Source organism: Plectropomus leopardus, chromosome 18, assembly GCF_026936395.1.
Source record: "Plectropomus leopardus strain MGB_pleo_1.0 chromosome 18, ASM2693639v1, whole genome shotgun sequence".
Classification (NCBI taxonomy): Eukaryota; Metazoa; Chordata; class Actinopteri; order Perciformes; family Serranidae; genus Plectropomus; species Plectropomus leopardus.
Genome location: NC_142193.1, coordinates 4,980,682 through 5,002,500, shown reverse-complemented (window position 1 = coordinate 5,002,500; position 21,819 = coordinate 4,980,682). Strand labels below are relative to the sequence as shown.

The 21,819-nt window shown below is 37.9% G+C and overlaps 1 protein-coding gene across 1 annotated transcript in view; it reads left to right on the top strand.

The window, feature by feature from the left end:
* Positions 1–15,280, top strand: part of rapgefl1 (Rap guanine nucleotide exchange factor (GEF)-like 1) — a 45,204-nt gene extending 29,924 nt beyond the window's left edge. Inside the window, exons 8-16 of the mRNA XM_042504516.2 lie at positions 59–156; positions 1,578–1,700; positions 2,093–2,271; positions 2,960–3,050; positions 3,455–3,505; positions 4,517–4,604; positions 6,737–6,801; positions 6,896–6,950; positions 7,408–15,280. Coding sequence (XP_042360450.1) covers positions 59–156; positions 1,578–1,700; positions 2,093–2,271; positions 2,960–3,050; positions 3,455–3,505; positions 4,517–4,604; positions 6,737–6,801; positions 6,896–6,950; positions 7,408–7,532 — 875 coding nt within the window. The 3' untranslated portion in view covers positions 7,533–15,280. The remainder of the gene's footprint in view (positions 1–58; positions 157–1,577; positions 1,701–2,092; positions 2,272–2,959; positions 3,051–3,454; positions 3,506–4,516; positions 4,605–6,736; positions 6,802–6,895; positions 6,951–7,407) is intronic.
* The last annotated feature ends 6,539 nt before the right edge of the window (positions 15,281–21,819 follow it).

Below are 21,819 nucleotides of genomic sequence, written 5' to 3'. Positions count from 1 at the left end.
TATTTCAAACATGCGGTATACATTTTAATGTTAGTTAATGTGTGTGTTGTGTGTTCAGAAAAGGCAGTGTTTCGTCCCAGCGATGAGGCCGTCTTCACCACACTGGGAGTCAACACTCATCTGTTTGCTTGTGAACCCACTGAGCTCGACTCTCTGGTGAGGAGCTGATTCATTGATTGATTTAATGGTTGATTGATTGACTGAAGAGTAGATGCAGCCAACTCAGGGGCCGTTTACATGGCAACAGTTGTTGCATAAAACATTAAACGTTTGTTGCAGTTTGGCCTTACGTTCACAAGACAACGGTGTTTGGGGGGGCTGAGAAGGCAAACTTTTGAAACTTGGTTCCAGAGCGTAATTTTTTGAGAACACCTCCCCTTCGGTCACCTTGAAAACTGGCAATGAGCTGATCCTGTGCGAACAGTGACAACATGGCCACACTTTATGCACTGGGTTTCAGACAAACAGCCATGTGTGAGTAGGAGGACAACAATAACGACAAAGGCAGACTACCGAGCTGTGTTTGTGCTGCTGACGCTACTGAGTTTATTAACGCTGTTGGCTCTCGTGCATTCGTTTGCCATCGTCTTCTTGTTCGTTTATACTCACGGTTCTGTAGAGGAACGCCTTAATGCACATGCATTTGGTGTTCTTCTGTGGTGTGTGAATTATGAAGTTACACTGCCAGCTACTGGCCTGGCATGCATACTACAGTGTTTTCGATTGTTTTTGTGGATCTGTTTACACAAGGATCATTTTCACAATGTTATCATATGAATGCAGATTTTTCTTAAAAATGCAAAGGAAAAAGTTTTCTGTTTTCAGTAGAGCTGTTCTTGTCTAAATGTGGCTTAGATAACAGAAAAAATATGTATTTTTGGTTTGGATTTTCTCATTTTTCTCGATTTTATCAAAATGAAAACAGGAAACACGAACAGTTGTCTTCATTTTTTGATGCAAATTAAGTTTTGATCCATTTTTTAATTTTATGTTTTGCTTATTGAATATAATTATTAGAGAAATAGATGGTACAAAGATGTAAATAACTTAAAGTTAATGAAAGGTGGCCTATACTGTTCCTGTTTTGAGACTAAAAACTAAGTTTTCTTAAAAAGAATAAAACAGATTTCAGTTTTTGAATTGTAGAAAAACAGGTAGCGTTTTTGAAAGCTTGAAACAGGAAAAATGAAATTCAATTGAAAAAATTCACCACAAGAATTTTGTGAAAAAGGATCAATTATAATGACTTTAGCACAAGTAAAGACAGGACAAAAATTACGAATTGTTGAAAGGTTGGTGGGGTTTGTAATGTGTCACAGGCCTACAGGAAGTGCGCCAGGCTTTGATTCACTTTTTGTAGTGGTATTATGTCCGTCACATGATGCCATGTAGAACAAAAATACTTTTTCTGATAGTCTTACATAGTAGATGTTCCATTGCCACAGGGAGCACAGGTAGAGTTTTCAGGGAGTGACTACAGGATTTATTTGTGTATGCATGTTTCAGGTGTTTCATACTTTGGAAAAAAAAAGTGTGTTTGTGTCATAAAATGATGATGTGATTCCATGCATCCTTAGCTTCCCCTTCCTGAAGAGATCCACTGGACACCCGGTGACAGCAAACTCCATGACATGTCCGCTGAGGAGGTAGCTAATCAGCTGGTGGTGTTTGACTGGGAGCTCTTCAGCTGTGTGCACGAGGTCGGTGAGATGGTTATTGCACTGTTTGTCAATATATAGATTTCTCTTCTCGTCACCAAACACAACACTGGTGTTTCATATTTATCCTCACATAGACTGAAATCATTTTATTCGTAAAGAAAAAACAGTTTTTTGATTTGTGTGTTACTCCTTTACTCCCTAAGTTAACCTGTGACAATCTAATCTTACAATCTAACATGGCAGTGCTGCCTAATAACCTCAATTTCCGGTCTCACGTGAAACATTTGTGTAGAAAGTGTTGAGTTTCATGGACTGTAGTTTGCGATGATCAAAATAGCAGCAAAATACAATGAAAATAACTTAATAAAAGCACTGTTTGATTTTCAGTGTTCAAAGCTCTTTGTCCACTTCTTCGTTGATGTCTCCTGCAGGTGGAGTTTGTGTGTTATGTGTTTCACGGGGAGCAGTCCCGCTGGCGCCCCCTAAACTTGGAACTGGTACTGCAGCGCTGCAGCGAGGTGCAGCACTGGGTCGCCACGGAGATCCTGCAGTGCCAGTCGCTGCCAAAGAGGGTCCAGCTGCTCCGCAAGTTCATCAAGATTGCAGCACTGTGAGTCTAGATAGTCGCTTGGTTAAGGGAGGTCAAAAAATAAAAATAACAATAAAAATAACAATAATAATAATGATAAATAATAGTATTTTTTTATATAGCACTTTTCAAGCTTAAGCACAGAGTGCCCCTCCACTGCCCCCTTTTGACACAACCAAAACTGAGAACATTAAAAACATTAAAGCACAATAATAAAAAGGTGATGTGTACAAAAACATATGAGGGTGCAAGTTCAAAAATACAATTTTATGAATAAGTAAATAAAATTTGAAAAAGTGAGTTAACTGGGTTTGATGTTTTTATGCCTCTGTGCGGGCAATAGTCCTGGCCAGAGGCGTTATATTTTTCGGTTGTCCATCTGTCTGTCTGTCTTTCAAAAACATGTTTTGGCCACAACTCAGGAATTCATACATTATCAAAATTTCAGAAAAAAAAGTTTAATAGGATGAAATGATCAATGACATTTTATATCCAAAAGGTCAAAGGTCAGCTTCAATGTGACATCATAATGTTCGGCAAAAACACTTTTCTAGCCATTATGATGTCATTATTCAAAGTCTGTTGTTTTAATCCATCAGTGCTGCAGCCTGTGAGACAACAGACAACACTGTGTGTGTGTGTGTGTGTGTGTGTGTGTGTGTGTCTGTATGTGTATATGTGTGTATGTGTGTATGTTTGTGTTTTTCAGCTGTAAGCAGCAGCAAGACCTGTTGTCGTTCCTCGCTGTGGTTCTGGGTTTAGACAACCCGGCTGTGAGCAGACTACGACTCACCTGGGAGGTAAAGCACTCACCTGACTCTGCTCTACTTAACCTGCACACAGCACAACACCTGCTGTGTTTATTCACTGTAGCGTTGTGTGAAGAAATCATGGACTTACAAAGAGAGCAACGGATTCAGATGTTTTGATGTACGTCTTTCTATAAGTAAAAATTAGACATACTCTCTGAAGAGCGGGAAGTAACTTTCACCAACATCTGTTCACTAATTAACAATAAAGTAATCACTTATTTAAGATTGTCTTTCAGAAGTTCATGAAAACAAAAACAGATGAATCTGAGAGAAGTTGCTTTCATTTTGCTGTTTTGGGAACTTTTTGATTCTTTTTGCTTTAACTGTAAGTTTGTGTCTATTTTTTTATATGTGTAATTTGTGTGTGTGTGTGTGTGTGTGTGTGTTTTTAGGGTCTCCCAGGAAAGTTCAGGAAGCAGTTTCAGCAGTTTGAGAGCATTGCAGTGAGTAAAAAACATAATTAAGGTCATCATCGTCACTTAGTGTGTGTGAAGTGATGCTGATATGAGAAATTCAAACATCAAATATCACCAAATGCCAGAAACATGTCAGAAATGTACTTTAAAAGAAATATAGAAATATAAATATTAAATGATAGATAGATAGATTTTATTAAAATTAATACAAAATTATTTTACCCAGTGGTGGAATGTCATTTAGTACATTTACACAAAGTACAAATTGTAGGCATGCACTTTAGTACTTCCTTTTTATGCAAGTTTAAACTTGTACTACACTGTGCTGAGGCAAATATTGTATTTTTTTTTAACTTTGTATTTATTCAACATAAAGGCACATACAACATACAATAAACAACATACAACACGGAGTAGATCTTCACAATAAATTTAAATACTTGTCATACTTTTTGCGTTTTCATATCTATCTTCAACACTAATAAGTAAATTCAATGGTAATATTGCTTCCCAGAACATACTTACTAATATAGCTTATACCTCTCACTTTGTCATTTACAGCATAAAGAAAAGAGCACAAGGAATATACAAGTGTGACTAAACAGTACTTGTGATCTTTAATTTTAGTTACTTTTCAGATTGCAGTTTGTCATCCTTGCCCTGTCCAGTGAAAACCATGTATATCCAAATAAGTTGATCTTGAATGTATTTGATAAACTGAAGGATAAAGTATTCCTTTATGTGCTGAGAAAATTCTCTAAATAAAGCTAATAAGCTTGGATCAGTTGGAAAATGCATCATCAAAAATCTGAAAGCAGGGCTTTTTTCTCTCTTCTAAGAAATACATGGTTCTTACAGGACACCCAGGCTCCAATGATGTAGATTGCTGTAGATTAAACAACCCAACAGTGTATGAAGGAGTCAAGTCAGGTTTTGAGTGTAGTATTTTTGCTTTTGGTGTTGTATTTTCACATTGTGGTATTAGTACTTTTACTAAAGTAAAGAATCATCTGATCTTCTACTGATGTGATCTTACAGGACCCCTCAAGGAACCATAAGTCCTATAGAGACCTGATAACCAGCCTGAGACCTCCACTGATTCCCTTCACACCTCTGCTGCTCAAAGGTGAGTCTGTACTTAGACAAGAGCTACGCAGTACATCCACTCTTTACGGTATATCGATATATGCTCAAATAAGATTTAGAATGAAAACTGTATGTTTTTAACCCTTAGGGCCTGCTTTAATATTAAACACGCTTGTATCGCTGTGTGCAAATTTTGCTTTTCAAAATCAAACTTTAAAAAAATCATAAATTTATGCTATTTTCTTCTTTCATTCACTTAATGTTATGTTTTAACCAATATCAGTCCTAATCATAAATATCAAATATCCATTAATTTTCAGAACTGTAACCCTTTAAATGCCCCCCAATACACACACACACACACACAAAATTAATTATTTTCATATAAGAAATGCAAAGTAGATTTTGTTCACAGCCTGGGATATGTCAAATGATTTGCAGCAACATTGATTGTTACAGTGCACCATGTGGAAATAGCATGCATTTTCTTCATATGCTTTGGCATATGAAGAAAATGCATGTTATTTTTAGGTTAAAAAATGCTGTCATCAGGTGGAAAATAGTAAAAATGACAAATTCCAAAGCTGAAGCCAAGAATGACACCTTGAAATACTACATTGCATGTTTTTATGCTTTGATGCCTGTGGGATCAAAAATTACAGTTTGAGTCATTTCAAAATGTATGCCATATGCATGAACACAGCAAAAAAAAAGAAAAAAAAAGAAATAAGGTCGAAGAGCTCGTAAAATGCGCCAAACAGTTCCTGGGGGTTAAACCGTTTTTTGCATTTTGTGTGCTTGTAACACTGAACAACGATGACAAACTGAACAATTAGCCCACTTTGTAGAAATTCTGAGATATATACTGTGTGTCACCATTCAGTAAAAAATACTGACATTTGATTTTTGGTGTATATTGCCCAGTCCTAATGGAGACAGTACAAGAAGTCTGGTTAAGGAGGTCCCCCAATGGGTGGTGGTCCTCTGATAGTCATGTTGCCATTGTCCCCTGAGAGTCTCCTAAACTAGAATTAGAGAATAAAGTACCTCAACAAGCCTTGTGATCAGCTGCTTCATCGGTTCATTACTGGATCATTTATAAATCTGCATTCACTGCTCCTCTGAGACGGTGTCCCCCCAGCTGTGGACCAGATGTGGAGCTGCTGTAGATACATTAGTATGTTAGCTCCTTCTCGCTAATTAGCACTTCTGGCTAATCAGCTCCATGTTACCGTTAACCTGCAAAACACACACACACACACTTCAAAGACTCCTCCTCATCGATGCTTTTCCTCTTCGCTCCAGTTTTTTTCTTTTCATCTTCTCTTCAAGTAAAACTCATACAACACAGCAGGTGTTCTCACACACACACACACACACACACACACACACACACACACACACACACTTGTCTTTCTTCTGCTTTCACACATTGTACTCAAAATGAGATTACTGTACACACTGTACACCTCTTGCCCCTTCTGTGTGTGTGTGTGTGTGTGTGTGTGTGTGTGTGTGTGTGTGTGAGAGAGATAGCAGCCTTAAGCTCTCTGTGTCCATGGTAACCAGAAAAAGAGGAGAGAGGAAAGGATGGAAGTGAATCAAATGGTTTAAAAAAGAAAGAAAGAAAGAAAGAAAGAAAGAAAAAGAAAGAATTAAAGCTTGAAGTGTAGAATGTGCCCTCCTGTGTTGAAAATGTAGAACAGCACCAATATGGATTTTCTGGTGGCTGATTTCAAAAAGGTAACTGATGGTATCCTGTTTGTTGTTCATTTGAAGAGGACAATAAGCGTTAACTTCTTAGATTTAGTTTATTTTTCCAGCAAGAATCATTGTGTGTAGAGAGACTTCAACATCTCTATAAAAAATGTAACTTTTATTTTAAAACTATTTAAACAGGAAGAGAGTGTTAGTTAAGTGACAAAACATATAACACAGAGTTACAATATCTCATAATAACTTCCAGACTCCATCAGAGTCTCAACTCTTCACATGAATCAGTCTGACCAAAAAAAAGAGATTCAGTACAATAAAACAGAAATCTTCACGTCACAGAAACTTGAGCAGTTCATGTTTGTAGTCATTACTCAATAAATGACAGAAATAAAGAGTTGAAGGACATCAGAGTCTGACGGAGTAATCTAACAAGCTGCTCTGTTTCCTGTTTCTCAGACTTGACATTTCTTCATGAGAGCTGTAAGACATTTCATGGTGAACTCGTCAACTTCGAGAAGATGGTGAGTTAATTCACTTTCAGTCAAAACGTTCAGTGCTGAGTTTGTAAACAGGGTAAAGTGACTCAACAAACACTTTTTCTCTCTCGTCCTGCAGCATAAAGTGGCAGAGATGGTGAGGATCATCAGACGATACAGGAGCAGCCAGCTAGGTAACACACTGCTGCTGAAACCTTTGATCAACGTTTTTTCCTTGTTAATAATAATACTAATTCTAACTAATAATCATGATATTGTTATTATTATATATTATATTGTATCATTTTGTGTTAGTATAAAATTGTAGTGTATGTTGATGTTTTTGTTTAATCCATGCTGAAATTGAGTACTATTACAATCAATTCTATTATGTAGTAAATACTGTATTAAATATGTAATCTGGATTTGGAAGAGAGCTCATTAAAGTCGCATTAAAGTACGACCACGAAATGCTTTTATTGTACAGGACATGCAGGCTGTGGCTACTTGCCGACACACATGCTGGACTTTGTCTCTATCTGGTGGTGATATTGTGTCACTGCAACTCTGTGTGCTGTAATGATGTAAAGATGGATCCCTAAAATCAGTGTTTTCTTTTTTTCTGTTTCTGCCTCTTACTGTACCTGGTAGCCATGGATACAGAGACGTCCCCCTCCCACCTGCAGACAAAGGCCTACGTCCGGCAGCTCCAGGTAATCGACAACCAGAACCTGTTGTTCGACATGTCCTGCAAACTGGAGCCCAAAGACACGTAAAGGGACGGACAGGGGGGTAAAAAAATAGATATGAAAAAGAGACTGAAAATGAAAAGGTTGAGATAGGATGGAGAGAAAAGGAAAAGGAGGAGAAGGAAGACAGGAACAATAAAGCAAAGGAGCAAACGGATGGTGGAAAGTTCAGGCAGAAAGAGATGAAAATAAGTGCAGGAAGGGGTGTTACCCTGGAACTGAAAACCCTAAAACCTCCTCTTCATCTTCATGTACCTGGAACAAAAAATAAGACGTTTTTGATAAGCAAAAAAGAATGAGCTTCTCTCCTGGATTTGAGCTACATCCACCACTTTAATTTTCTTCTACACCTCCATTGTCTCTTCCCTCCTCTCCATCACCACTGCTAGCAGCCCTGACAACCACTAACACAGAGAGACACATGAAGGGACTTCAAACTGGACCAAAACCTCAAAACACAGAGTTGTTTTTTCCAGTTTTTCCCTTAAACCTGTTGTCCATCAGTCTGATCAAAGCGCCCATTAAAAAATGTTCTAATCTGCAGCAGGTTTGGGATGCAGAGCTACTTTGACCCAAAAACAGTAAAGAAGAGAAAGAAGAAATCTCGGACTCTTCCTGTTTTCTCACTTTCTGCACTTTCCTGCCCTTGTTTCTCTCCTCTTGTGGCAGCTGACCAATCGAACTAGAGACAATCTGACAATGTGACTGACACCTGCTGAACTCTCCAACAAACAGCCTGTCGTTTAACGATCATTTCATGGAAAACAAGAACCATGCCATATTGGCTTGAGTATAGGACAAAACAAGATAAAACGTGGGATCACATTCTGCTTTAATGGTCTGCTTTCCGTTTCTCTTTTACGAAAGAAAAAGCTTCAAGGATGAGGGGTCTCTTCTCATTTGACCCGCAGTATATTTGAGAGAGGACGTTTTTTTCTATCCCCGAAAAAGTCGTCTCTCCAAAAAGAGCTTCGGAAAACGCCCGGGTTATATGAATCAGTACCACCTTTTTTGAGTCAATACGGTACTTCGGCAAAGACACTCATAAACATCTACAGATCTACACAGAGAAGGATGCAGTGGGTAACTTTTGATGAAAACAAGACACTGCACATCAAACAACTGGTTCATCCAACGACCTGTTGGGAGGCAATACAGACCTGGACTGGACTTGTTTAAAGATGCACTCAAAATGTGTTCAAGAACAAACAAAAACCAACTCCTCTGAACCACAACAAGGAGACAGAGAAAAAGTTCAAGCTTTAAAAAACAGCATAGGATGAAAAAAACGCCAGCAGACGGGGTCTTTTTCAACCGACAAATAAGGCAAATGTGGATCCATGTCATGCAGCATTGGTTTTGTTCCTCAGGATTTTTTCCTCTGAGGACATAAGGCCAGAGGACACTAAGCTCTGCAGGAACATACAGAAACTAAAGAAATTGAGTCACTCTGAACCTTTGCAGAGACCAGTTTGATCCCTGATCAAATGAAGATGCTACAACTTTTCAAATGTTACAATCTGAGTTTACACGAAAGACTTCTGCACTTAGAAATCTTTTATCTTCATTTCAAGACTGAATATATTTTTCCATTAAAACTCTCTGCATCGAATAAAGGACACTACGGACCACATTGTTGATCTGTAACTGAGCTCAAGTACAGTGGATTGTGTCCATGGTTTACATCAGTGGTAAGGGCTGTTGGGCTGACCTCTGATTTGTGGTTCCTATGAGCTGTCATTTTCCAAACAGAGCATTCAGGGACTGCTTTTGTGTTTCTGACCGCAGATTCCTCTGTTATTTCACCCAAACAGTGACGATGTGTTCACTGACATCTGTGACGGACTTCCAAACACTTTGGCATATGGGTCACGCTGCATTCATGGACTTAGATCACATGATATGACTTTAATGGCGGACGGTCAGGATGTTTCCTTACTGGTTCCTAACGTGATCTCAGTGTCGGTCTGAAGACGTTTGTCAACTCTTCATTCTTTCTACTTTTTTTTTTAGGAATTTGACGGTGAACGTCATCATTAAATGCCTCTCACAGTGTTTTATGATCCAACAGGACAGTTGGAGAATTCACATCACACTCACTTCAAAGGACCATACCCGTTTTTTTGTATGTTTTAACCGATGTGCTTCAAAATCACATGCGTGCCCCAACTACCAAACCAAAACTTTTCCAATATGGTTCAGACAGCCATAGATTTCATTACATTTCATCCATTGCTACAAAAATCAATGTGCCAGCAGGACTGATATTATGCTATCAGCAGTGGTATAATGGCGAGAATACACAGGTATACGGGTTATCCCCACCCTTTTTTTTCGGCCGTTTACAATATACCCATCCATCAGTCAAATAGCCATAGCAGTATATAGGAGAGTATATCGACTTCCTCTTTGATAAACTACTCATCTACCTAGTACACCTCATTAACTACCACTGGCCATGAGAACTATATCGTTATCACCATATACAGTAACTCAGTCAATAAATAACGTAAAAATTGGCAACAGGAATCGCATGTACCTTCTCATGTGCTCAGACCAGGGATGTATACAGAGAACTGGATACAGCATTGAATGCAGGGCCTAGTTCATTCCTATGAAAGTTGCTCAGTGGAGCATGAAACCAAAATGGTTCAACTTTAGCATAAAAAAATACCCAGATTATCGGCACTACTGCTGCACCAAGCAACCCACAGACTAGTGGCTGCTGAGTGCAGCGAGTGGCTATCTTAAACTAAGTTAGGCAATCTGCTTACTTGAATGGGGATAAAAGATTTAATCATGATAGTAAAACAAGTTTTTTTTTTTACGTGTCTTGAGGCTCAAAAAATTGTATCCACTCTTTTTAAGTAGATGAAAAAAAGGCTTTTTTGGCTGCAGGGCATCAGGTAACGTTGTAATTACACTTTTTGGCCACTACGAAAATTGTCTTCAAAGCCTGGCGCACTTCCTGTGGGCCTGACTCACTTTCTGTGGGCCTGGCTCAGATAAAAGCACTAATCCACTTGCCATCCAGGCTAAATCATGCAAAAAACACAGGTATGGTCAGAAAATGATCATGTGCTGATTTAAATAATAAAAACACAGCAACCAATGGGCTGTGTCTGTGCAGCAACACCACACCAGAGAGACGAATACAAACTTTGTATTTTTGAAAGAGTCAACAACAAATCATTTTTTCTCAGCATTTGGGATCTACCTGCTGTCACATCTGAATGACCAATTGGCTTCAAGGAAGGACCTGAACAACCCCCACAGAGCTGCCCCGCCATTGGTCTGTTCAGTGGATTTGGGGGGGGGGGGTCGACATCCAAGGCAATAACAGAGCGACAGGAGGTGAAGATGGACGGTCAATTTATCGCAGCAACGAAGCACTTTTGCCAAACCTCAGGGCTCAGAGACACAGAGAGGTTTTGTTTACTCTTTATTCTAGATTTTCAGTAGAGTTCAGTTCAGTTGAGTCCAGTTGTGTTGCGATCAATTGGTTCTGTGTTTGTACAGCTGATCACACTTCTGTCATATTTACTATAATAACAGAAATCTACAGAGTTGTTGTTTTTGATCACCACCAGGTCTGAGTCCAGCCTGAACACTGAAACTTTATTTTGGTTTTGATTGATTGAATTTCTTGAGTTTTGTTTTGCTATGCACTAAAGAGTTTCACTCCAAGATGTCATAGATATTGTACATTTTTATATTTAAAAACAAAAGATTGTATAATTTCTAACCTGTTGCTAATCCTGCAGTTGATTCACAGTAAAAGCCTTCCAGCTGCTCAGGAACAAACCCTTACATTTAGAGAATTGACATAAAATTAAGAGACAAAAGCTTTTATGGCAGAGAAGGCAAAGCAGTTCTTCATAGGATACTGTAATTTTGAAGGAAAAATCATGTTGAGATGAAGTTAAAATTTGATGACAGAAAGTCATTTTGAGTTTAATGTTGAAATATAATGACATGTTTATTATAATACTTGCTGGAAGTCTTTTACTTGTGTCTTTTACATTGATGCATTATTCAAAAGAGTACATGAGCCCCCCTCAGTTATATCCTACTTGTTAAGGAAAGTCATTTTCAGTAAAACATCCAGTTGATCTCTTTCTGGTTGGGATGAAACTCTTCAGTGCGTCTGGACGGTTCACATGTTTGTATCAATGATCTGAAAAGATATAAGTGGTTTGAAACTGTTCTCTGTGCTCAGCTCTGGTGGCCGGTGAGACTTTGTCATTCTCCATCTGTACCATAACATCCTGTTTACAAAAGCTTAGTGAGGCCGTCCCGTCCAGAGACAAGTCCACCTCCTGTCCATGTTAGATCACCACTAGGTAAAATCTCCAGTCCAGTTTTTAGACCAAACAACTTAAATGTAGTCTCTTTTATTTTGTATATTTTTCTTTGCAACCTGCAGCAGGGTAAGATGTCAACCAAGGGTTTTATCTGGTGTTCATTTGTGCTTTTTAGGTATTCAAGTAATTTAATAATTTTACCATAACAGATTTAACCTTTTGTAAGAGTTTCTGCCTTGTTTTAACACTAGAGAACCTCTGATTAGGGTTAAACTCAGGACAGTTACTTAACAAAAGTCTCAAATGTTCCTCATGGCTAATTTACAGCATTTCAAATTTTGAACGTGATATGTGAAGTGAGGCGGCTTGATTCTGGACAGGAGAAAACCTTCAAATCTCCAATTTAACAAGGCCCTCTATGTCTAATATCGAGTCTTAAAGTTGTTTTTTCCCCCCAAGCTGTTTTTTCCCTCAAAACAGAAAATAATTTACATAATTCCTAAGAACACAAGTGTTCAAGTTTGACCTACTTAGTAATCAAGTTTGAGTTTGAATGCCCAAAGAACAACAGTTTGAGTTTTAACTACTGATAACAAGGGTACACACGTTTAAATTCCCAAGAATATTAGTTAAAACTCCCAAGAAAATAAGTTCAAAATCCCAAGAAAACAACTTCAAAATCCCACGAACACGAGTTCAAACTTCCAAGAACACCAGTTAAATCTCCCAAAAACACTAGTTAAAACAACACTAGTTAAATTATTGAGACCACTACTTAAAAATCCCCAAAACACAAGTAAGAACCCCGAAGAAAACAAGTTAAAACTTACAAAAACACAAGTATGATCTGCCCAAAACACGAGGTAGAACTTTCAAAAACATTAAAATTCCCAAGAAACCCATCATCAATGATGATGATACTTCTTCAAGAGCAGATGTTCAGATTACCAAGAACCCTAGTTGGGAGTTCAATTTCCCAAGAACACAAATTAAAACTCCCAGGAACAAAGATCAAACTCCCAAGAACACTAGTTAAAACTTAAGTCAGAACTCTCTAGAACACTTGTTAAATTTCGCGGTCCACTACTTAAATATCCCCAAAACACAACTTAAAATCCCAAAGAAAACAAGTTGAAACTTCCAAAAACACAAATAGCAGAAAAGACTAGGTAAAACTCCCAAGAACACAAGTTTGACTTCCAATATAAGTTAAAACTCCTTGTAGCACAAGTTAAAAGGTCCAAGAAAACAAGTTCAAACTCCCTAATATGAGTTAAATCTCCCAAGAACACTGATGAAATCAAATTTAAATTCCCAAGAACACATGTTCGAATTTCTAAGAACACAAGTTGAAACTTCTAAGACCACTAGTTGAATTTCCCTCACCACCAGTTAGAACTCCCCAAAACACAAGTTAAAACCTCTAAGAAGGCAAGTAAGAACTGCCAAGAACACGTTCAAATTCCCAAGAACACTAATAAAAGTTCAGTTGCACAATAACATCACTCAAAAATCACAACATAAAAGTGAGTTCAAACTTTAAGGAACACAAGTTCAAACTCATCTCGCAAACTCACAAGTTTGAGTATGAACTTCTAAGAACACAATTTTGACTTATCTGAAAGATGTTGATTCTATAGCTTCGGATTTTATTCCTCAATTTGAGATCACAATTTTCATGACTCTATATTTGCTGTGAGAGGTTTTGGTTGAGGCAGTGATGTTTGTAGCGGTTTGGTTGGGTACAAAGTGTTAAACCCAGCGAAGATGACATCATCACTAGTCTGCCGTTGGCTCTCTCAGGACTACTTCCTGGGTGTTGGGCGCTTTATTATAGATCCCACTGTAGTTTGGGGCAGAAACAGAAGTCTTGTATCCTGAGTAAAATCCTAACCTAAACAAAACCCCAATGTTATAAACTGACCAAACCTTCCACTTTTTTGGACCAACCACAGTTTCTGCCTGTAATTTAGCTGGGATCCATAATTTCGGGAGGCGGACGGTCTCTTATGTCTAGGCCATCTGCTGCGATGCCCACATGAAAACACTGAAAAATAAAAAATGTGTACATAGTGCAACCCTGTAAATAGGCAAATACTAACAGGAGACTCTATTTTATGTATGAGCTGAGAGAGAGAGAGAGAGAGAGAGAGAGAGAGAGAGAGTGATGCTAACTCAAGGAGAAATATTTGATTTGACGTTTTTTATTTGTAAAAGAAAGTGTACAGTGACGTTATAAAGAGAAAGAAATGATGATGAATTTATGACTTTATGAATTGTACAGTTAAATCTCTTCAGTTTGATTGTTTTGTTGTTTTCTATCTAAAGCTTGGGGTTGTTTCTGTTTAGGTTTTTTTTGTACAGAAGTGGTTGTTTACATTGATAGAAGTCCTTATTTCTGTGAACTTGAGACAGATCATGTGATTGGAGCAAAGGTCTGGGCGGAGGTGGGGCCTGGAGGGTTAGTGTCGTATGACTAAATATGTAGTAAAAAAAATACAAAAAGCAAAATTTAGGAACTAGTTCTGTCTGTACAATGCAGTGACTCAAACTTGCCCACTTTCTTGCTAGATTAAGCATCTTTTCTGACACCTTACTGGTATTATTTCTAAATAACGATTTGTGAAAAATTTAGCAACTTATTCACACCATCAGGAAAATACAAAAGAATATATTCAAATATATTAGAATTGATTTCCACGCATGCTGCCCAGAGTAAGCCTGGTGCATGGCTCCTCTGCCAACAGTGCAGTCTCTCCCCTACTCAGTGGTCAAAAGGTGAGGATCTATGGTTGCACTGACGCTCTTCCTCCCTGGATTGGAAAATGCTTCTATTATTACAAACAAATGCCTGAAGATGTCACCAATATGCAAATGAGCGCATGACATCATTTGAGGACTTCTAGTGAGTTTCGGAGCTACTGCTAGCTAATTTTGAATTTTAGTGTACTGTTTTGGAAATGATTAATTCAGAGATTTCAAGGACAGTGTCTTTTTTGACAATTACGTCAAAATAACATCTGACAAAGTAGTAATTTTACAAGAAAACAAGTTGTTTTCACATATAAAAACAAAGTCCTAATTGTTTGAGAAAAAGCATGCTAATTTTTTCCAGAAATAGAGGTAGAGGTCTGGTAGAGAATATAAAACATTTTGTTTAAATGTATCGTCCTTAACTCCCAGTTTAGTTTTTGGTTGTTAAAAGTGCTGACAGTATTTTGAAATACAAAGGTCAAGTCGTTGACCAACAAGTGAAAACTAGTCTAGAACTAGTATCTTATGTTGAAAACAAAGACAGAACAGATGTGACATTGGATTGGAAAGTTTTCAGAAAGCTGAAGTTTCTAAATTGATTTGAAGCTTGGCTGAAATTACATAAAGAAAAGTGTAACTGGTCTTGTCTCCTCCAGACCGATGCTCCCTCTGCTGTCACACTACAGACACTGAAATAAAACCTCTGGACAATAACAACCCTCTGTCTGTTTTGCTATTGCTTCACAAAAAGTATTTACATTTTTGAGAGCATTGGTAAGCATTGGATGGTAAGCATGGTAAACATCAACATGTTACCATTGTAATTATGAGCATGTTAGCATTTAGCTTAATTGTGCCTAAGCACAACTTCACAGTCGATACAGTGTTAATATATGTTCATTGTCTTAGCTTAATGTTCTATTACCTCAATAAGCGCTTATAAGCAGTAAACAAAAACTGCTGATGTCATTAGTTCTTTAGGTATTTGCCCGTGAAGTATCGGACTCATTAAAATGTGATGATGGCGCTAGATGAAAAATCAGACACCAAAATTATTACAATTTGCCTTGAATAACTAAACAACATTTCATCACAATCTATTCACTAGGCCTAGTTGAGATAATTTAATTTGGTAGTGCTGCAACACAACACGCAAACATTGTTAACAATTGGATTAAGGGGTCATTCTGGTAGTGTTGAGTGTGCTACATTCAAAGCAGGAAAAAGAATCAGTAACAGTAGAAGCCTCACAGCTGTGCTCAGGTTCTTGCAGTCCAAATGCATTGCAATGTAAGATGGGATATGGTCTCAAGTGTTTGCGTGCGAGGGGAGGTGTGTTTTCATTTTAGCTGATAGGGTCCCTGTTCCCCTCCCAGGACTGTAGACAGGTCCAGCATCTCCCTTGGGAGGACGGCTTTCCATCCCTGATTAGGAGAAGGTTTATATTTAGGGTCAAATCTGGGGGAAGGGTAAAAGTTTGTGCTTCAGATTAAAGACTTAACTAAACAGTGGAGGTTGTGTTTGCATGGTTACAGCAGTGTGTGTGTGCGTATGTGTGTAAGTTTCAGTCCAATGTCAGTTATATATAACAAGTGCAGAATAAGAACCCCACTTACATAATAGATTACACCTGTTAACTGCGCTGGAAGAAGTATTTAAATCCTTGAGTGAAACTAAAAATACTTCATCACAAGGAAAAGCCCTGCACTCAGCATTTTACTTGAAGTACAGAAGTATTATCAGCAAAATAAGCTGATTTTGAAATTAAAAGTGCCCACAGTGCAAACAGTTCTACTGTTGACATGTTATTACAGATGCATTAATGTAGGCAGCTTTTTGTTATGACTGGCTGATGTGAAGCTATATCAGCTTTTTACCTTTTGTTTGGTAGTATAATTTACTGCATAAACACTATAGATTATATACTCATTTTAGATTTTCAAATCTGCAAGCTAAAACTAACCACATCTGACATACAGTTGCTGTGAAGTATAAGTGCAAAGTAGCATAACATTACAATACTTAAGTAAAACAGAGTTACCTAACAATTGCACTGTTAGTAATTTATGTATCCTATTGTTAGGTTTAGCCTAAGCCTGTTAGCACGTTGTCATGGCCTGAGATCCTGTGGCCCACAGGAAGTATCCGGGCTTTGGAAACCAATTCTCAGAGTGGCCCAACAGTGGAATTACGGGTTAGTGATGCCATTGTGCCAACATTGTGACGGAGATATCGTAAATACATTGATACACTTTTTATACATCACGTCCCTTGCAAAATGACTTGTTTTACCATCAGAATTTGATTCATTCAGTCCGATAACATTTTGAAAGTTTAGAAGAGCCACAAGATTAAATCATTTTATTCCCCAAGTTATCAGAGCACTAAACTCTGATGTAGATGGCTTGGTTGTTGAAAGTCTCTAGTGCGCTTGATCTGTCGGCCGAATGAGATAGAACCACTGCCGTCATCTGAGTAATTTGACACTTGGCAAATGAGCATTTCTGGCTTCATGCACTACTCAGCAACTTTCATAGAAATGTGAGGGGGCCTGGACTTTATATATCCAGAGAAAACTGTCAGCTTTATCCTCAGTCTGTTAACTTTACCCTAAGATTGCTTGCATGGTATCTTGATCCTGGGACAGAGAAGAGTAGGAAGCAAGATAGCTCTCTCTTCCTTAATGTGCTCCAGGAAAACAATGTTTGATTCAAAATGTTAAGACTTATTTATACCAAGTTTGACATCCATACTTCCTGTCAACCATGATGTCCCCCAGGGTTTGGTGCTTGGTCCCCTTCTTTTCATCCTTTACATCTTTTACATGCGACATGCATTCCACATTGAGACATCCTTTGCCACCATGGTCAGTTTTACTGCCATGCAGATGACACTTAACTAACCCTAACCCTAACCCTAACCCTTTCCTCCAAGACCGTCACTGCCGGCATTCAACCTCAGCCTTATGGTAATTAAAACATGGATGCAAATAAATTTCATGTAACTCATCTGCAATGAGTCAGAAATCTTAATCATTGGCCCAGACTCCAGTTGCAGTCCCACACATGATTTTGCACTCAATGCTGATGGCTCCATCATCAACCCGTCCATCCAAGTCCCCAAATTTGAGGTTATCTATGACCCCACCCTCTCCTTCCTGCCCCATGCCAACCACATCACCAAAACATCACCTTCTTTCATCTCGATAATATTACTTGCCTCTGACCCTAACTGTCATCTGTCTCTGAGAGAGTTATACTGTGTGCTGCAAAGTGAACCTTGTTTTTCATTTTTCAGAATACACTGCTAAAAACAAACCCACTTATGTTGATATTCAAGCTCATTTCCGCTACCATAAATCAGGTAACGCCAATGCCCAATGTATTTCCAGCAAGTTTATCTGGTGCAAAATAAAATCAAGCCAGCAATTTCCTGGTCAAATATATTGGATGCATTCAATATCACAATCAAATTTGGTCCACTGCTCATTTTTTCATTTCCTGGAAATCAAGAGTACCAAACCTGCTTTTAAAAGTTGTAACATTCTGACACACAGTGATATTTCCGGAACTAATGTTGGAAGTACCTAACACATGAGCCATCTCACATCCACCTTCTGTCTTGAGAGTTGCACATGTGAAGTTCTGGTCTGGCAGACAAGATGGACCAGGAACTCAGTCTGTTAGCATGATATCAAGACCTGGCACCTTTACAGCTTTAGCTTCAATTTGTTAACATGATATCATGACCTGTTATCTTTAGCCTCAGTCTGTCAGCATGATATCATTCATATGGCTATCAAGTGAATTACTTAAGATCCTTTGACAGGGTTCTTGTTTTAAAATAAGTCAGCAAAATCATTAAAAAGTTATGGAAGTTATGTTAGCATACTTAGCCAGCTACATACAGTTTTTAAAATCTGCTGTTGACAGTTATCACTTCAGCTGACAAAAATAAGAAGCAACTTCTGTCTGAAATCAAGAACCCATTGTTTTATGTATATGTATGGATTTTGATGGCTTTTATCATTCTAAGTGTAAACTGTTTATTTCCACTTTTAGTATATAAAGATTGACAGGTTACCAACAGGAATGAAGAAGCAAAGCTTTACTAACGTCAGTTTACTCATGCTGCCGTCAAAATTGAAATTGGAGACTGTGTAGGCTATACGATATGCTTGTCATTCAAATGGTTAAGCTGTAATAGGACCGCAGTATAAACACTACTGTCAGTGTCCAAGCCACCAAAGCTAACAAATTAGCAAGGTAGCAAGCAGGTCACGTAATGCAGGATATTTAATGGTGTTGTAACAGAAGTAAAAGATGACACCATTGGGAATATCACCATTTTCCTCAGACACATTGTAAGATTACAAAGAAAAACTCTGAAGAACCAAAATTACAGTTTAGAAATGAGACAGTGCACTCTAGAATCATGTCCTGTATATGTGTCTGGAGGGTTTTGCAGCTGTCCATCCCTTTAGAACACTAGTCCTGGTTCTGAGTATATTCATTCCATTGGGAGAAGTGGACATTAGCAAGGATAATGAACCATTCTTTTATCCCTTTAGTCATTGGCGTATATATTAGACCAATTTTTCACAAGCCACATGCCTTCCAAACATTTTCACACTAAAATTTTTCAGATAGACAAATCAGTACAAAATTCACTTTGTGCGAGACCTCATTCTGTCTCATCAACACACTCTTGCAAGATGTGGCAAAACTGAAATTATCTTTTGTTCAGTCGATAAAAAATAAATAGTGGTCCAGGGATGATATTTCTCTGTAGGTCAACGCAGAAATAGTCAAAAAGCCTATGGGAGTTTCCCATTGGATTTTGGATTATTGCAGAAAATAAGTGCTGTGACAAGCAAACGTTCATAATTTCAGCAAGGTAATCTTTTCAACATGTTTAAACAATGTGGTTATGAGGGGGAGAGATAACCGCACCCTCTTTGGGAGTTTGAAAGCATCATCTTTTGATATTGAGCACCATTAAGTTACTTCAACTTTCAGAATTAATCCAGCAAGTTTTCCAAAGATCAAACTTGCACGGCAAGCACATCTGAAGAGCTCAGTTTGGATATTTCTTAATTCAACTTAATTTTATTGATAAAACCCAGTATCACAAATAATAGCCTAATTTGCCTCAGTTGGCTTTACAGCATATAAAAATTCCTTTGTCTTTGGACCCCTACAGTAGATAAGAAGAAACACCCCTTTTAACAGGGGAAAAATGGTACACCAGCAATGCTCTCTTGGCGTCTTCTTTCTGAAGTTGTAATGGACAGTCTTCATTGACTGAGGCAGTTTGTTAAAAGTTAGACATGATAGAAATACATATGTCAAGATTTTGACTTGCTAAAACAAAACTTAGGAAGTAAATCATAGTCTTGAACTCTTTACCCTAACAGTTGACAGTTATCCATCTTTAAGAAACATGAATAGACTGATACAGCAGGAGATGTGATATCTGAGTGAGAGTAACGCAGCAGGTGAACAAGTTCAAGCTCTGCTGACATGACTGAGTCTGAGCCAACACACGCATACTGACTATACTGTGTGTGTCACATTTTAATATATAATTAGATATGTATGCATCTCACATATGTGATTATATATATAAGACTATATGTAAAGTACATTTACTCAAATACTGTACATAATTGCAATTTTGAAGTACTTGTACTTTACCTGAGTATTTTTAATTGATCTAATTTACATTCCTGCTCCACTACACTTATTTGATAACTTGAGTTACTTTGCAGTTTCAAATGATTCAGTTATACTACAATTTGTCACAAAATATAATCAACTGATAAATTACAATGTATTATTATAGATTACTGTAAAATGCCCAGGAATTAGTAAAAATGAGCTGAACATTTACCAGCAGCAACATTAAAGAGATGAATACTAAATGCATCTATAATTATAATTGGATAAGATATATTATTCTGAAATTGACTATTCTGATCATTTATTTAAAGATCCTGTGTGTTGAATTTAGGAGGATATCAGCAGAAATTGAATATATAATCACCTCAAACTAAAAGTCATTCGGTTTCGTTACCATAGAATGTGCAGTTAATTTCTACATTGAGAGCCTATTTCACATTGTTGTTGTTCTACAGTAGCCCAGATTGGACAATCCAAAACACTGGCTCTAATTCATTAAGTTTTTTGCGCTGGCCACTGCAGTCACCCTTGGTACATGGGAGAAGTTTCAGTTTGTCGCAGTCTACAACCTCACCACCAGGCGCCACTAATTTCTAGACACTAAACCTTTCAATAAAATTAACAATGCAACAATCCAAATGAATACGCCGCCACACACTTTTAGTGGCTCATAAGTGATTATTGAGAGGGATTACTTTGTACTAGTCAATACATAGTCTTTAAGAAAATGTGGCATAGTATATCTTTAATCTGTAAAGTAACTAAAGCAGTCATGCAAATGTAGTGCAGTAAAAAGTTCAGTATTTGTCTCTGGGATATAGTGGAGGGGATGTTTAAAGTAGTAATACAATATGCGTTGGCTTAGATTCAGTCGTTCACACAGGTTGAACTCGTTTGCTTGATGCCTCACTCTCACTCAGATCAGGTAATCACATCTGCTGTATCAGTCTGTTCAGTATGTTCCATAGACTGAACATAAAGATGGATGGCATGGCAGCTCTCCAAAAGAGATGCCAAAACATCTAAATCGTCCTCTGGTGGCTGGCTGCACTATAGGTCCTAAACCTCGCCCTATCCATGTTAGCTGACACTGCATGAATGTGCTTTCTTTAAAAATGTCCCCTCTTTTTACAAATGGACTCACTTTTCGCAAATGTTCCCACTTTTCATAAATTCCCTCACTTTTCACAAATGCTCTTGCTTTTCACAAATGTTCCCACTTTTCACAGATGCACTCACTTTTCACAAATGCCCGTACTTTCCACAAATGTCCTCACTTTTCACAAATGACCCCCATATTTAACAAATGTTCCTACTTTTCACAAATGACGTCATTTTTCACAAACTCCCTCACTTAACTTCTTAAGAGGGCCCGTTATTCAAAAACTGAAAAGGGGCATTTTGGAAACCGAAGACATTTTTAGACAGTAAAGACATTTGTAGTAAATGTCTCAACTTTTTAAAAATAAATTCTGTCTCCAGTCTTGAAATCTAAAACTGAAACACACACACACATGCACACACACGATGGCACTGTGGAGTGTTGAACAGTTCTGTCAACCAGCAACAGCAGAT